This window comes from Cyprinodon tularosa, unplaced genomic scaffold (genome assembly GCF_016077235.1).
Source record: "Cyprinodon tularosa strain WSP-4 unplaced genomic scaffold, ASM1607723v1 ctg30, whole genome shotgun sequence".
Lineage (NCBI taxonomy): Eukaryota > Metazoa > Chordata > Actinopteri > Cyprinodontiformes > Cyprinodontidae > Cyprinodon > Cyprinodon tularosa.
Window position 1 is genome coordinate 4,351,114 of NW_024039008.1, and position 17,175 is coordinate 4,368,288.

The 17,175-nt window shown below is 36.9% G+C and overlaps 1 protein-coding gene across 1 annotated transcript; it reads right to left on the minus strand.

The window, feature by feature from the left end:
* Positions 1-1,907: 1,907 nt before the first annotated feature.
* Positions 1,908-11,867, minus strand: alpi.2 (alkaline phosphatase, intestinal, tandem duplicate 2). The gene is made up of 11 exons (XM_038291692.1): positions 11,748-11,867; positions 11,269-11,385; positions 10,284-10,399; positions 8,631-8,805; positions 8,348-8,520; positions 5,826-5,951; positions 5,646-5,715; positions 4,818-4,952; positions 3,722-3,913; positions 3,490-3,606; positions 1,908-2,460 (listed from the first exon to the last, which is right to left on the minus strand). The coding sequence occupies exons 1-11, from the start codon at positions 11,821-11,823 to the stop codon at positions 2,198-2,200; spliced, it is 1,560 nt and encodes a 519-aa protein (XP_038147620.1). The 5' UTR covers positions 11,824-11,867; the 3' UTR covers positions 1,908-2,197.
* Between the last annotated feature and the right edge of the window lie 5,308 nt (positions 11,868-17,175).

Here is a 17,175-nt window from a genome sequence, read left to right on the forward strand (position 1 = left end):
GAAACAGGTTTACTCCAGTAACACAAGCCATTAGATTCTGCAACAAATGGTAAGGACAACAGCAACAATAATGAGCATGTCAGAATTTTTGAATAAAACAGAAAATCCTTTTATTGTCCCACAATGTGTATAAAAAAAATTGTCACACAAATATGAACAATACAAAAGTGTAAAAGAATAACAGAATAGTGAAGAGTTAAAAATAAACAAATGAAATACTGTACTGTAAAGTACTGTAACAATATAAAAAAATGTGCACCTGGAGAATAAATAACCAAAATGCAGCTGTGGACATTTTTTACAGTAATGGATATTTGAAAAATAGCAGCAACATCAGAGATGTGCCACAATGGCAGCAGAATGTTGTTTAACTGACTAAGATAGAAACTGCAAAATCAGTATGAATGTAACAACTTCAGTCAAGAGGGCATCCAATCACAGAGCTGGCCTTCCTGATCAGCTTACCCAGCCGCTTTCTCTCAGATACAGATTAGCCACTGCTCCAACAGGTATTCTAACAGGTATTCTTCTTTCTCTATGCATAGTTATTATTAATGATTTGTTTCAAAAGCACTTGTTTATTTTTACCCCTCATCTTTGATCTTGACCATTGTACTCAAATCTTTTTGCATGGTGCGAGTAACTGTACAGATGTTGGAGCTACTGTAATTTTAGACTTAGACCTTTAGACTTAAACTTTATTTATCACTTGGGCTTAGTCCTTCGGGGAAAGTCCTGTTCTAGTAGCTTATATAGAGTACAAAGCGCAGAGTTAAAAGCAATATGCCATTAAAGATAATGATACAACAGACAATATACAATGAGTGTACATAGTACAAAAGAGCATAATATAGAGAGCTAAGAAAAGACTACACAGTAGTTGACTTGGATTATTGCATTTGCCTGCAGTAATATACTAACCATATAAATAATGTAAAAATTACACAGACTACAGAGTAGTTGACATGTGTTATTGCGCAGTAAGAGAGAAGACTATTGCACATGAGTGACGATAGGTAATGTTTTGCACAAGAAGTCCAAGGAGGGTGGTGCTGAACAGTGTGCCTTTTGGACTCATCGTAAGTTTACACGTTTGGCAAACAGTTTCACTGGCAGCATGATGAATTAAAAAAAAACAAATAGAATAGGTTGACCTAACCATGTAGTTTTTATAAAACTGGGGACTAACTGGTTGCTCAATAACCTTGGTAATGAATTGCCTTCTCTTTAAAATGTTTCATTTTAGGAAAAACATTTAATTTGTAGATTTTATATCAATTAAACATTTAGAGCAAAAAAAAAAAAAAAAAAGAGGCAAACTAAAATGAACCATACAATGCTCTATGGGTGACAAAATTGTGTCTACTGTAATGTGACTTAGGTTGATGTTAGAGAAAATTAAAGAGCCTGTAATGTGCAATATGCTTTAGGATGTAATGTGTTTCCATGTGGAGCAGTCCCACAGGTTGACATGATGCTATTATTGACTTTGAAAACACGGAATGAGAGTAAAGGTTGTTTTTAACATCATTTGTTGGTCATGGTCCATCCATCAGTTTTTTTATGGTTTCCCATGAGGATCCTGGGGAACTGCAGCCTTTCTCCAGTAGTCTATGGTGAAAGGCAGACAGATCATGGAAAGGTTACCAGTCCATTCCTAGGCAACATGACCATGACTGAAACAGTGAAAATAGAGGAAATTTAAAGGAAGCTTAATAATTGACTAATTTCAGCATATAACTGTTTTAAAGACAAGTGCTGCAACTTTACAATATCATGATGCATAAAAAGAGCATTTAGTAATAAAATAGTAAACCTCCTGTAACACTTGATTTTAACTTTTTTTTATTTATTTGAGTGTATTTTAAACTAATGTTTATTAATGGAGATAAGACACGTTCTAAACAATAAGGAAAAACAACGTTATTTGTTGAAAATTATTTATATGAAACATAATTGAGAATACATTTTCTATTATAATACTTTACAATATTTCAACATTTGCAGCCAGTCTGTTCAGCAGTCATTTAATTACTTTTTCTGACACACTACAAAAAAAAAAAAAATAATTAATCTGAATAGCTCGAAAAGCCATTTGTTAGAACAAAAATGAACATTAGAAAAGTATTTACGTTCTTTACAGGATTGTATCAATAATACTTTATGGAGTGTGGAGTAATTCCAACATCTTAATATCTCAGGCAGAGCAGACGGTAAGCAGCAGGCCGATCAGAAGGAGAAGCATGCTGGGGTGAATTCCTCCACTTTTGCTTGGAATGGTACAGTCTTCATAGGGCTCTATGCAGGCAGCATACGCCATAACATGTGGAATATAACTCTGTTCCTGAACTCCATGGAAAAGGTGAGACATTGGTCCTTTTGCAAATATGGCCACATCTTCTATAGCATGGGTTTCTGAATCAAGAGGAACGGCAGTCTGCTGTCTGTAACCAGTCGTTGCTGAGGGGGAACAGGGAGAGAAAAAGGAAAAAAACAAGTAGTTTCTCACATTTTTCCGGCACTTAAGTTTTTCAAACCTGTTAAATTGTCTCGCTAAAATCATCAAACAACTTACATAGAAATGAAATATTTATCAGGAAAAAAGATGGTCATAAATAGGGCTGGGTAAAAAAGTAGATTTAATAAATTTTGAATCGATTCTTTTAAATTTTTGCAAAATCGATGTCTAGGGAATGAGATTGATTAGTTTTATAGTGAAACGTGTGATGTTCATATTCAAATAAGCAGCAAAGATGCACTCAAGATTACTTCAAACCAGACAGCTGCAAATATAGCCAATAGGTTGACTGAAGACATTAACAAATGGGTGCTGACTAACAAACACCCTGTGGTTGTTACAGACAACACTGCAAATATGGTTAAATATGGTTAAGTTTCAACTGTCCGATTTACAAGTTTGCACTTTTTGTTTAATATGACAGGAAAACATAAAATACATGAGTATTTTGAAACACAGTTGAACCACTTTCATTATTGTAAAAACGGATAGAATCGAAATTAATCGATTTAGAATTGTATGAATCAAAAGCGAATCGAATCACAAATTTGGCAAAAATACCCAACCCTAGTCATAAACTATGAAGATCTCTGTTTTATGATATTTCTTTACGATAACTGACATGTTTGAGTTCATGACTATTATTTGTAGGAGGAGCTAAGCTTAATAATTGAACTGACACAACAACTGGAGAAATAGAAGAAAATCAAAGTTTACTGGAAATAGGTGAACTTCAGACTTTCCCCTTTGATTGGATAAGTGAAGAATAAATTCTCCTTTAAGTAAGAATATAAAAAAATAGTGATTTCAGCTCTTTAGGCAAAATAAAATCACGTTATATTAAGCCAAGGCAATAATACATAATCCTACTCTATATTGTATTTTCAGAATTTATCAGGATACACCACTAGGTAGAGCTATTGGCTTTCCTTATTTTTGTTCCTACACAAAGCTTATCACCACGTACTTACATGCAACTGAATCGTTCACATCAGGGCGTGTTCCATTGGCAATCTGATATCCTGGGCCATTACCATAAACAGCAGTAGTAAAGTGCTTGCCATCGTCTGCCAAACTACTAGAAACTCCTGCGGATAAGAAATCAAGCGGGTGGTTTGCATTATTGTCAACATTTAGACAATGCAAATTGAGTTTAACTTAAATATGCTATCTTCAAGATATTTTTCTCGTTTTGAATCTTACCAAAAACAGGGTTTCCTCTTTCAGAATATCCCCCAAAAGAAAAGACATGGGAGTGGTCAGCAGTGACTACAGTCAGTGTGTCCAATTCACTGGTGAGTTCGCCAGCTCGACCTATGGCACGATCAAACTCTACAGCTTCATGGAGAGCCTTTTTCGCCTCGGTTGCATGGTGACCATGATCAATTCTTCCCCTTAAAGTTCAATCAAAGCACACTGACTCAAAAGCACATCTTTTCAATTTAAAAAGAATAATAGTAGCTACATGTTTGAGGTTCTGTTGAGGTCTTGCAAGATATTGTGGAAAACTATCACATTGTCTTTGTTCTATGTGTCAAAATTAGTTGGTACAACAAACTGCAACTACCAGCTAGTCCAAAAGGACCTCAGACAAAAAATAGACTTGCTCAATTTGAATAACTTTTCTCTTATAAAATATTCCACTGATATTTTACATTTTTTTAAGGCATTGGGGCCATTGATACATCTGCATCATGCAGCTTGAAAATATGTTCAAATTTACAAGAAAATGATTTACACATGAAATAGAGACAATGGTGTCTTGCCACCATTAAGCTTCCCATGTTATAAATACAGAGAACAATTATTGCATTATACATTATAGCAGTTTAATTTCATTGTTTTTTTTACACTTTTCTTGTATATTAGGCAATAAGTCTGACTAGAAATCTTGTTAAATTTTCTTCTTGCACCATCTAAATCAAACAGGATATCTGTTAAAAGCATCATACACTTCATTTTGCTTAGAAAGTATTGACATATTTTAAAGGTTTTTAAAAATGGACTCTAATTGTTGCAGACTGATGTATCGAATTTGTCAGCTAAGGCAATAATTCTCATCAATTCCTTTAAGTAAACATTGGCTAATTTTAATAGCACTGGATCATATCTCTCAGAGAATACATTTTGATTGAAGGTTTAAATGTGGAGTCTTTGATTGTGTGTTTATAATAAATGCAAGTCATAACACATAAAATATAGGACTTTAAAATCTATGGAACAAAAGAACAGTTTTTCAAAATTCAAAAGCAACACTAATGGAAAAGGTTTCTAAATCTGAAGCGTGTGTAATACTTATCTTCCACAAACAGAAAATATCCTTTGGGATTTTTACTTAGAATTCTGATTGCCTTCTCCGTCATCTCTGTAAGCGAGGGGTCCATGGATGGATCCCGTTGCAACTCGTAACGACAATCCTTGGGTTCAAATAAACCTGAATGCAAAGAGAGTTTTAAATTGATTTCAAAGCTAAGGTATGCAGTGTGGTTTTAAATGTGTAGCTTATGAATGAAATGTAAGTACCTTTTTCAGGTTTTGTTTATTGTGTAAGAATAACAGCATTCAAATACTTAGTTTTTACCTAGCTAATGTTGACAAAAGGGGAAAAAAAAAAAATATATATATATATATATATATATATATATATATATATATATATATATATATATATATATATATATATATATATATATATATATATATATATATATAGTATAATCATTAGCTGATAACTTGTATAAGATCAGCTACACCTTACATAGTGGGATGAAAACAACCAAGTTGTACACAATGCAGCACCATGGCTTTATGCCATAAGAAAACTACTTTCTGCATTTTTTTACCAAGAGTTTCAGGATGGGCTGAAAGGGTTTAAAAGAAGGTTATCTTGAGTGTTTCAAACACAATTGGGGTTAGAGACACAACAGCATAAGCAGCTGACCACAGTATTGGTCTGTTATGCAATTTGTGGTAATACTTATTTTGCAGGTTTAGATCCGTATTTTTGTAGGTGTTATGTCAATGTAAACAGCCTTCAATCGTTTGCTGTATTTACTGCAAACTTGTAAGACCTTAAGGCAAATCATGTGGTTATTTTATTGTATATAGAATATTAATAACAGCTTACCTAGTAGGAAATCTGTTTTTCGCGGGTCAACAGCATCAAAATCAGCTTTGTTCCAAACATATTTTGCATTCTGTAAGTACCATAAACAAAAATTAAAAAGTGCAAATCTCAGAGAGGGTTATACATTTCTTTTTGAATACCTGACTTTAAGTTATTTAATAAAAACAAAAACAAAATTACTGTCTTGTTCTTTTCCCATTCAAGCACAAGATTCTTTCCATCTTTCCGGTCACCAGTATCATCCGGATACTCAGGATCTTTTTCGGTTCTGGGAAACATATATGCACGACCTCCACCAAGAATGACCTGCATTAAAAGAGAGGAAGAATATTTGCACAATTGTTAAAATGCTAAGTCTTTTGCAAGTATACCATCCATTTCCCTTACTGTAAAGTCAAATTCAACAAATTAAGCCTTCTGATGAGGCTCCCTTATCAGATTAAAAGTAAATTAACTTCTGGTCTAATAACTGGTTTAATACTCTAATTATAAATTTCTTTTTGCATTTGCTGTAAGCAGAAAAATGACAAAGTAAAGGCTAGAAAACATTGATCTGTGTTTGATTAATCTGAGTAATGTTATACTTAGTGAAACTAATTTAAGAAATAAATGTTTTAAGGAAAATTTACTCATTAATAATTGAAAGACCTTCTAGAATACAAAAATCTTGTTCATACTTACAAAGCCCTTAGTATTCAAACTCCATCATATTTTACAGATGCAATTATTCCACATGTTCCCAACACAGATCTTTCCTTCAGATTGAAGTTTGAGCTCAGAGTTAATCAGCGTTTCTCTCTTTGACAAAACCATCAAAAAAAACTACTGCCATTACTACTTTCCTTTTTATTTAACAATTCTGGTTCTCTTCTGGAGGTTTCTTTTTTGTAAGAAACATTGCAAACATGCTGTTTATTAATTAACTCTCTCCTGACAACAAGGGCTTGTTGAGGAGAAAGTTTAGCAAAATCTGTGTCTCCAAGAAATTGGAGACACAATGTTGGATTTTCTTAGATAGTAAACATTTGTAGTTAAGTTTCTTAGATAGTAAACTCTTTTCTTGGTGTTTTCTTGGCATTTTAAACATACCTAGCTGCACAGTTTTATATTAGAGTTGAGAACTGGAGTGTTTGTTCAGTAACTGACTTTGAATCTGTTCAAACTATTGGCTGAACTCATTTTGTTGTATAAATTAGATTGGTTTAATTTGTGATGAGGCATAATACTACCTTTGTAGTGAATTTGTATGATAGGGATAAAATGAATTGAATGGATATGAATGAAATAATGACCATGACAGACGATCACAGATAAGAACTAAAAGTGTATTTTTTTGAATGGTCAAATTCTAGAAAGCCATATGATAAATTTTGAAGCACTTAGGTATCTGTACTTTACTCCATTACTTATTTTTCTTCCTATTTTTGACTTCTATTCATTACATTTTCACTCAAGTATCTGTACTTTCTATTCCTTACATTTGTAAAACAATAATGTTTATAAAAATTTTATTCATGTCGTGTGCGCCATCCAATGCAGATCATTTGCGCTATCCATATCTATTGAAAACTAGTGTAATTGGATGAGTCATATAATCAGAGATGGCAAAAGTACTCACTTTCCGTACTTGAGTAAAAGTACAGATACTTGTGTTAAAAAATACTCTGGTAAAAGTGGAAGTACTGATTAAACTTCTTTACTCAAGTAAAAGTAACAAAGTACAGGCTTGTAAATTTACTTAAAGTATAAAAGTAAAAGTAGAAACCACTTTTTTCATGTCGTAGCCTACATTTGAAATGGACGTCTGCCAATAGGACTAGATCTCCGTTGTGTTCATTTTCAATCATCTCGTCGTCCATACTACTATGCTAACGCCACCGCCACCAAGCTGCAATGATTTGCCGCCAATGAATACCACCAAATCTGTCGATTCATCTTGTAGTGGTGCGTCAAATGCAACGTAGATTCCCATCCAATTAGATTGAATTTGGTATTGATGACGTGAAAAATAATAACGGTAACTAACTCCATTGAAATGATTCAAAGCTAAAGTAACAAGCCAATTTTTTTAAATGTAAGGAGTAGAAAGTACAGATATTTGTGTAAAAATGTAAGGAGTAGAAGTAAAAAGTCGCCATAAAAATAAGTAGTAAAGTAAAGTAAAATTATCAGAAAAATCTACTTGAGTACAGTAACGAAGTATTTGTACTTCGTTACTTCCCATCTCTGCATATAATGCAAACACTCATTGGTTAGCTAAAGGAAGTCATCAGAAGCAAGCAGGTGTTCTTCAAACTGCAACCGTGAATTGTCTATGCCATGCTAAAGTCTCGGATTCAGAGATGTTGAAATGTCTGAAAGGTCGGACACAGGCCAGAGCATGTTGGGAGACGGAGACCAACATGACCTCCCTCATCCTTGGCCCTATTTCAACCATTCTTCGAAATAGCCGAAAAATTGAGCTTTCATATAGTGGCATCTGACTGTTTTTTTAAAAAGTTACTTTATACTTTTATTCTTTAAGTAGTTTTTGGAGCACATACCTTTTCACTTTTACTTGAGTAAAGAGGTGAAGTTCATACTTCAACTTTTACCAGAATGTTTTTAAACTACAGTATCTATACTTCTACTTAAGTAACAAATGTGTGTGCTTTTGACACCACTGATAATTACAATGAAATCATCCATTAATAAATTCTCACATCTATCTCAGTGTTGTGAACCAGTTGGTAAGCAATGTCGTGGCAGCCATTTGCAAGAGCCTCTTCTGTGAGGTCGGAGTCAGAATACCAGCTTCTGTCAGCAGAGTGAGCATAGGTGGCAGCAGGGGAGGCATGCTGCACTCTCGTTGTTGTGACAACTCCAACCGATTTTCCTAAAACACATAGATTTCAGACTGATGTAACAGCAGCAATCTACACAATTTTTCTTTAATAAAATAAGATGCCGTTATGGTGGTTAAGCTTTGTAGATAATAGTGCCTACCTGCTTTCTTGGCACGGTGCAGAATAGATGTGACTTCATTACCAGAAACGGCGCTACAATTACCCCTTGGGGTCGAAGCTGTGACTCCAATGGTCCCATAGTTGGCTTTCACTCCACATAAGTATGCCGTTGCTGTGCCAGCACTGTCTGGCATCTGCTGGTCCACATTGTAGGTCTGCAAGCATCAAATATTGCAACAACAACAAAAACCAAAACCTTAAAATTACATTCATATAAGGATGGATTTTTTTTTTCTATTACTTTTAATTCACAAGACATTTCCTCTGCTTTGAAAAAAAAAATTTGCTTACATAAAAAATTTGCTTTTCTGTTCTCTAAAGTTAAGTTTTTCAGATTGATGCAGAAACCTTATTTCATTTTTGAATTGGCTTGCTGCTTAAGGCCCCGTCCACACGAAGACGAACCCTGGCCTAAACGCACACATTTTTCACCAAACCAGCCTCTCATCCACACGAAGCCGGCGTTTCGGGGGTCTGTAAACGATCTTTTTTTTATTCAGCCTTCAGAGTGGGAAGATTTCGAAACGCCGTTTTCGCGTTTCCATCTTTACGCTCTAACCGCATATTATTTTTTACACGCATGCGTCATAGCGTCGCCTCTAAACACGCATGCGCGACCAGTATCACAACAACAATGGCGCCGTTGCTGCTAATGCTCCTCACCCTGCTGTCGGGCTTACAACAGAATCTTCTTCTTCTGGAATATCTCCAGGAAGAACAGAGCAATATCAACGACATAGTTCAGCACCTGAATTTGACTTAACCACGAAAATGGACCCGCAGGGCAACCATGTATAAATATTAGTGCGCATGCCCAACATTTCGTCGCTTATTTTTGCTTTGGCACGACAGCGCCACTTACAGGCCTGGCATACATTTTGCAGCGTTTTCATGCATTCGTGTGGACGCTCACATTTATTTTACGTCTCCGTCTTTACGGCAAACGTTTTGGAAAATAACAGCGTTTCGTGTTCGTTTTGACTTCGTGTGGACGTGGCCTAAATGTTCTACAAAAATTTACATGTACTCCCTTGCCCTGCCTTGTGTATTGAAAAAAACAGATTAATCTGTCTGACCAAGGTCGAAATATAACGAAGAGAGTATAACATGTTTACAAAATAAAATTCCGCTATGGGTACATTTCTTCAATAATTTTGCTTAGCCTGTAAAGACTAGCTAGAAAACTGTAAGCCCAAAAGTGAAACCAAAGCAATCCCAATACCATTGTTAATTTATCAGATAATAATATATAGGATTTATGGTGAAACAGTAATATCATATGATTTAAAAATCATATTTGCAATTTGGATAAAAACTTTAGGATATAGAGCAAAACTACCCTGACACATGCAGACATGGAGCTACTATTTTATGGTGAACATTTAGAAAACATCAGGTATATATATATATATATATATATGTGTATTTTATGAGCATTTGACAGTTTAAAAAAGCTGTAATTTCTTGCTTATGACATTTTGTTTCGAAATTTTTAAATCTTATCTATTCATCAAGCTTTCACTGTCAGAGATTATTAGCTGAGGATTGGCTTTCACTATTGTGCAACAGCTACATTTTTTCAGATATAGAATGTCTCCTAAGCAGTGAAAATGTGCAGTTGAAGAGAAGTGACCTTGGACAAGGCCACGTTCGGGAATGTGTCCATAACTAAACCTCCTTCCTCTCCCGATCTTCCTTCCATCTGGCCTTTGAGGATCCGGGCAGCTGTCACTGTTGGTATTCCCATTCCTGGATACAGAATCAGAGGATCAAAGGTCGACATTTTACTATTTGAACCTTGTAACACTCTGCTGATGTGGAAATTACTTCACAGTAATACACACAGGGTATTTACAATCACAGACAGTGATGCATGTGAGGTTGTAAATATTATACAGCATATTTTGAGAGCTGCAAACGTGTTTTTCTAACCAAACAAATACTTGTGTTTTTAACAGTCACTGTAAAAACTATGATTATATTTAATAAAATATAGCACTCATAAAATTGGTTCATAATTGGAGATATTTCTATTGTTATTTTTCTGTGCATTTTAAAAGCACAAACGGAAGGTGGATGAAGTGTCTTCTCACCTGAGACAGCTAGAGCAGGGTTACAGACCAAACATCTATCATTATTTAGATGAAAGATTTGTTATAAACAAAACACCTTATTGCACCGATTCTGTTCTAATCAGAACTCCATAACTCTGAAGATTTTTTCTTTACCAAAGTCATACAGATTATCTCGGAATGATGAATAATAATTGTCACATTATCTGAATATAATGCACATCTAAAAAACATTGTATGGCATCACTTCATTTGCATCTCCATCAGTTAAATGGCACATGGAGAAGTGGTTTCCTAAGCAACCCAAGCTGGTCAATGAGTTCTGTTCTACATGCTCTTTTATCTCAAAGTAGAATTTTTAAAGCCATTGTTTTTGTTTTTAGGAAAAGTAGGCAAAACAAACTGGATATTTTATGAAAATTATTATATAAAACTTACACTGACGTTCAGCTATATTGCCTTGCAATACAACTAATCTAATCCGAGGTAAAACAGATCATAATCAGATGTTTCAGAAAAATGCATTTAATAGTAGAAAGGACTCACCGTCCCCCAGGAAAAGGATGAGGTTTTTGGCTCGGGTCACGCTTTTCTGAACATTCATGGCATTGTGAAGTGCTTGTTTAGCTTTGTTGTTCCAGTAATCAGCATAAAGTTCATCCTCTATGATGAAAGACAATGAGTTGGGAATTTGATCATGTAATTATGAGTGTTCATCCATCAAATCTCAAGGAATTAAGAAGAAAGTAGTTAGAAGTCACATAAATGAACTGACACTCCTTCAATTTAAATATGTCACAGTCTTTGTATACATTATTTAACAAAAAATGAACAAAAACAATGCTGCTTTTATAATCATCCTTAAAATTATTTGGCCTAATTTACAGATATAGCAACATTTATGGCATGGTTTATGCTATGATACATTATGCATTAATATTTGTGATACGTGTCTACAGTTGTGTTTGAAATATATTTATTCATAAATGGACACTTAATAAAAGAAATATTTGATAGATTCTTACCTGTTGCACCTGAAGCCCACTGAGCTGAGCTGAATATTAACAATCCAGCAAAAATGAGGTTCTGCGTCTTCGCCATTCTCCTGGTCGCAGGTCACTTTACAAAACTGTGATTGTGCGAGCGTCTAAAGTCTCTTTATAACTGCAGAAGGAGCAAAGTGCACATGGAAATGGTTTGTGATGCAAGAACAACATTATAAATGACAACCAAACACAAAAACTCAAACCTTTACATGGAAAAAATAACTTTTCAAGGCTAATTAAAAAAATTACTATATTCAGACTATATGGTGTGTGTTTGTGTGTGTATATAATCAAATGTAAAAATAAAAAAAGTGACACGGTTTTTAATGTTTACCACTGTAGGGATGGGAATGCGAGCAGCTGTTTTTCTACATAACAGAGTCACCATCTTGCTTTCAGTTATCAAATTGTGTCTTTCATTATTCTAACCTGTGTACTTTTTGAATCTTTAAAAAAAGCTACATTTCTTTTATGTTTTGTTTAATATTTGAAAACCAGTAGAGCAACAATCACTTTACCACAGGTGAATGACACGAAATAGAGAAGATGTCAATTATTAATAACCAATAAATACATAAATAATTAGCTTTTAACTGCTTTATATATTTGTTCCTGGTAATCTTAGATACATTTAACAGAAGACTTTGGTAAATCTTAATTTATTGTTGATCTTTGACATTTTTATTGTCATCAAACATCATTGTATGACCACTCAATAATATCTAGCAAATGAATGCTCTGCAGGAGCACGATGTAGCAGCTTACAGTGGCTTTATAAACACCATCCTGAGTAAGCCCTTCTGTCGCTTAACAATACATGCACAATATATGCACAATATAACAATATGCTTACTAATAATTAATGTTATCAGTGCAGAATAGTCAGTGCAGAAAGAATCTTTAATTCGAAGGCACACCGCGGACTTTGTGACCTAAAGGGTTGAAGCATATGAGTTATTTCAAATGATTCCCTCAGGCTAATAAACAGAGCTTAACCTTATCAATGCTACGATCAGGACTCCCATCTTGAAATACTGACTACGTAAGTTGGGAGAAGACGCACCGCCATTGGTCAGGTCAACTGACCTGGAAGAACATATCGCTTTATGGCCACAGGCTCTTATATAGTCATGACGCAAAGGCGTTTGCTGTACTATTTTTCTGCCTGCTCAACTACTAGTCATTGCTGAGAAAAGGAAAAAGTTTAAACCTTCTCATGAGGCCAAAAAAGAAAAAGTGAAAAGGATCATGCACAAGGATAAACAGGAGTCAATCTTGTGTAAGGAGTTTGTTCCTTAGCTTCGCTGCTGGTCGTGATGATGGTGATGATGATGAAGAACACACAGGAGGCTGGCTGACTGTTGACTTTTGTGACAGTGCTGCAGCGTTTATGGCCACTAGGGGTGCTAGACAAGGGTGACTGCCTTGAGCAGTAGGCGAACGTCGGAATCATGCGGGAATTGCAGGCGGTAGCAGGACAAACTATTACAGGTGTGGCCGGGACCGGGACCAGGACTGAAAATCATAATTCTTTGCAGGAGCGGGACTAAATACTGCAGGAGCGGGCAGGCGCGGGACTTGAAAATCTGTCCCACTCAGGCCTCTAACTTACAGGTCCCTAGTGTCAAAAATTTACATTTAACTTCAAACATTCATTATTATTCAGACAGATAGGCAAACAGGCTCTGACTGAAATAGAAAGAGCAGTTGGAAAACCTGCCGGATGCCAGACAATCGAAGCCTGTGGCATCCCCTTGAACAATGGAACCAGGACCTGATTGAGGAGCTGGGCTGGGATCGCTTCTCGTCGGCAAGTGCCCAGTGTTTTGGTTAGTCCCAGTAAAACCCTGATGGGGCAAGCCGAACTTGGCAATCTCCTATTGGGCCCACCACCTACAGGGGGAATCATGAGAGACCTGTGCTTAAAGGACTGGGCAGCAGTCCAACGTAGAAGCCTTAGGCACCTTATCCATAATCACTTAAACTAGCTCTGGGGATGTGGATATCACCTCATGATGGGGTAAGGAGCATGGGCTTGTGCATGAGGTTAAACAGCACTGGTAACAAATGGTCAGACTCATCTCAAGGCACAGTATGGGCTTTGGCACCCAGCTCTTTGAAAGACGTTGTCTTGTCTGGTGTGCCTCACAGGATAGGCTCAAAGTCTGAGTTTGTCTCCCTTCAAGCTCAGCTGTCCTGTGTAGTGGTTTACCCTGGTGGGTGTGTGGGATGAATCCCTCTATCTTTAGGTAGAGGAGAACCTGACCCATGTTTGATTCGGACATTTGTGCTAGTCATGAACTCCAAGTTTAAACAAAAGGCTGTTCATCAGTGCACATGGCACAAGAATGCCCAGGGCTAGAAGTAAATGATTTGCTTTGTAGTCTTATGTTCTGACCTTTAGCTGCATGTGTTGGACACACGGGATGAAGAGAAGGTCAGACTAGTCTACCATTTACCACATGAAGGTAAGTGGAGGAAGCAAGACAGACTGGGTAGGCCCTTGCTAGTAGTGAGCATCTACTGAAAAAACTGTTGGTCTGCTTTAAAGTGAATCTAGCAAATTGTCCAAGCTCCTGGAAGGGGTAGCAGTGCTTCATTAACATTGTTTACTGTAGGAGTGGGAAGTTGATAACTTGTACTGAGGAGATTGTAAATGAGTGCTTTAAGTATGTCTTCAACCTTGCAGTCCAAGACCAACCTGGGATTTATCCTGAGTATCCAATGTTTCTGGATCTCTGTATTGGGCTTTTGTGGTGACAAACCTCTTCAACATTGTGTGACAAGTGTAGACAGTGCCTCTTGACTGGCAGTCTAGGTTGGTGGGTGACTGGAAAGTATGTTTCAACTGCACTACTAAAAAAATAAAGGAAGACTTTGCAATCACAGTATAGCATCAAGTTAATTAAACTTATGGGATATTGATTAGGTCAGGTAAGTAGCAGAGGGGTTTGTTAATCAGTTACAGCTGCTTTGGTGTTAATGAAATTAACAACAGGTGCACTAGAGGGGTGGAGGTCACTGACATTTTTTCCCCTCCTCATCTTTTCTGACTATTTTTCACCAGGTCACTGTCATTACTGTTAGCACAAGGAGCTACCTGAACCCTAAAGAGGTTGCACAGGCAGTTCAACTCCAGGATGGCACATCAATACATGCCATTGCCAGAACATTTGCTGTGTCTCCCAACAGAATCTCAAGAGCATGGAGGAGATTCCAGGAGACAGGCAGTTACTCCAGGAGACCTGGACAGAGCTGTAGAATGTTTACAAACCTATCAGCAGGACTGGTATCTGCTCCTTTGTGCAAGGAGGAGCACTGCCAGAGCCCTACAAAATGATCTCCAGCAGGCCACTGGTGTGAATGTTTCCGACCAAACAATCAGAAACAGACTTTACGAGGATGGCCTGAGGGCCCAACGTCCTCTAGTGGACCCTGTACTCACTGCCCGGCACCGTGGAGCTCCATTGGTATTTGCCACAGAACACGGGAATTGGCAAGTCAGCCACTGGCGCCCTGTGAGAGCAGGTTCACCCTGAGCACATGTGACAGACGTGAAAGGGTCTGGAGAAGCCGTGGAGAAGGTTATGCTGCCTGTAACATCGTTCAGCATGACTGGTTTGGTGGTGGGTCAGTCATGGTCTGGGGAGGCATATCCATGGAGGGATGCACAGACCTATACAGCCTAGTGAAAGAGCACCCTGACTGCCATTAGGTATTGAGATGAAGTCCTTGCACCCATTGTCAGACCCTATGCTGGTGCAGTGGGTCCTGGGTTCCTCCTGGTGCACGACAATGCCCGGCCTCATGTGGCGAGAGTATGCATGCAGTTCCTGGAGAATGAAGGAATTGATACCATTGATTGGCCCCCACACTCACCTGACCTAAATCCAATAGAACACTTCTGGGACATTATGTTTCGATCCATCTGACGCCACCAGGTTGCACCTCAGACTGTACAGGAGCTTAGTGATGCCCTTGTCGAGATCTGGGAGGAGATACCCCAGGAAGCCATCTGTCGTCTCATTAGGAGCATGCACTGACATTGTCAGGCATGCATACACGCACGTGGGGGCCATACAAACCATTCTGAGTTGCTGCAATGAAATTTCAGCAAAATGGACTAACCTGCCGCATCATTTTTTTGCTGTAATTTTCGGGGTGTCTTCGAATTCAGCCCTCTGTAGGTTAATAATTTTCAATTCAATCAAATGATGTGGTATCCTTTAGCTCCTAACACATCACCCAGTCCATATCAGTATAAATAAACAGCATGATTTTTTCCCCATTGAGGTCTGATGTTCTTTCAAAGTGTTCCTTTAATTTTTTGAGCAGTGTATAATGGGTTTACACTTATAACTGATGTATAACTAGCTGGTCTGCATAAGATAACGAAAAAAAAACAACACAGATTTTAAGACAGGATTTGTTTTAATGGAAATTTTCTAAATCTTAGGACAATATTGTCTGATATAGAGTACATTTATATACATGTTTAAGCCAGAATGATTTGACATTTAAATATGATTTCCTTACGACGTTAAGATGGTAGATTTTCTGTCTCCACTTTTGACTATTTATGCATTCAAATATGCTTAGGTGTAGATTCTTCAAGATCCAGGAGATCCAGTTTTCCTTTGCTCAATATATAATATATAATTTCCAATAGCCACTAAAACAATTGAACTATATGATCTGAATGGGATAACATCTGCTTTTTTAAGCCAATTGAGCTTTTTCTTGACAAATCCCTGCCAAAAAATGTAATTGTACTATCCATTCACACTTATGTGGTGTATCAAAGATTAACTATAGCTGACCTTCACTGGGAGCCAACTATTTTTAAATTCTTAGTTTGCTCTTATGTTTAAAATGTTAGGATCCTCATGTGTCCGAGTTTTCTTTGCTCTCACTGTTTTTATAATGTCCTAGTTGTTTATGTTCTCTAAGGCAGTAGGTATCAAACTTGCACCTCAAGTACCACCTCCCAGTATGTTTTATATGTCTCTATTGCAGCACACCTAATTTAAAGTCATTAAGCACTGCAAAAGCCTATTTGTCATTCTTTTATATAGGTCAGGTGTGTGGCAAGGAGGAGAATTGTAAAATCCAGGGGAGTGGTACTTGAGAACAAGGATTCAAACCACTGCTCTAAACTGTTGCTTTATTAGTTCATCCCTTACCATTAATGTCTTGGTTTGATCTTGTCCTATCTTCTTTTTGCATCTGAAATTATCTCTCTTACACCTGGCTTATATGTCTTTGTACAGCTCCATCCATGTTAACTAGCCTTCCTCCCTCAGCCCCCCTGCACACCTTCTCCTTAAGCACACATTATTCCCCAATTTAAACACCTATATTTTATGTCACCCTTCCATTCTTCCCTCAAATGCTATAAGCTCAGTAG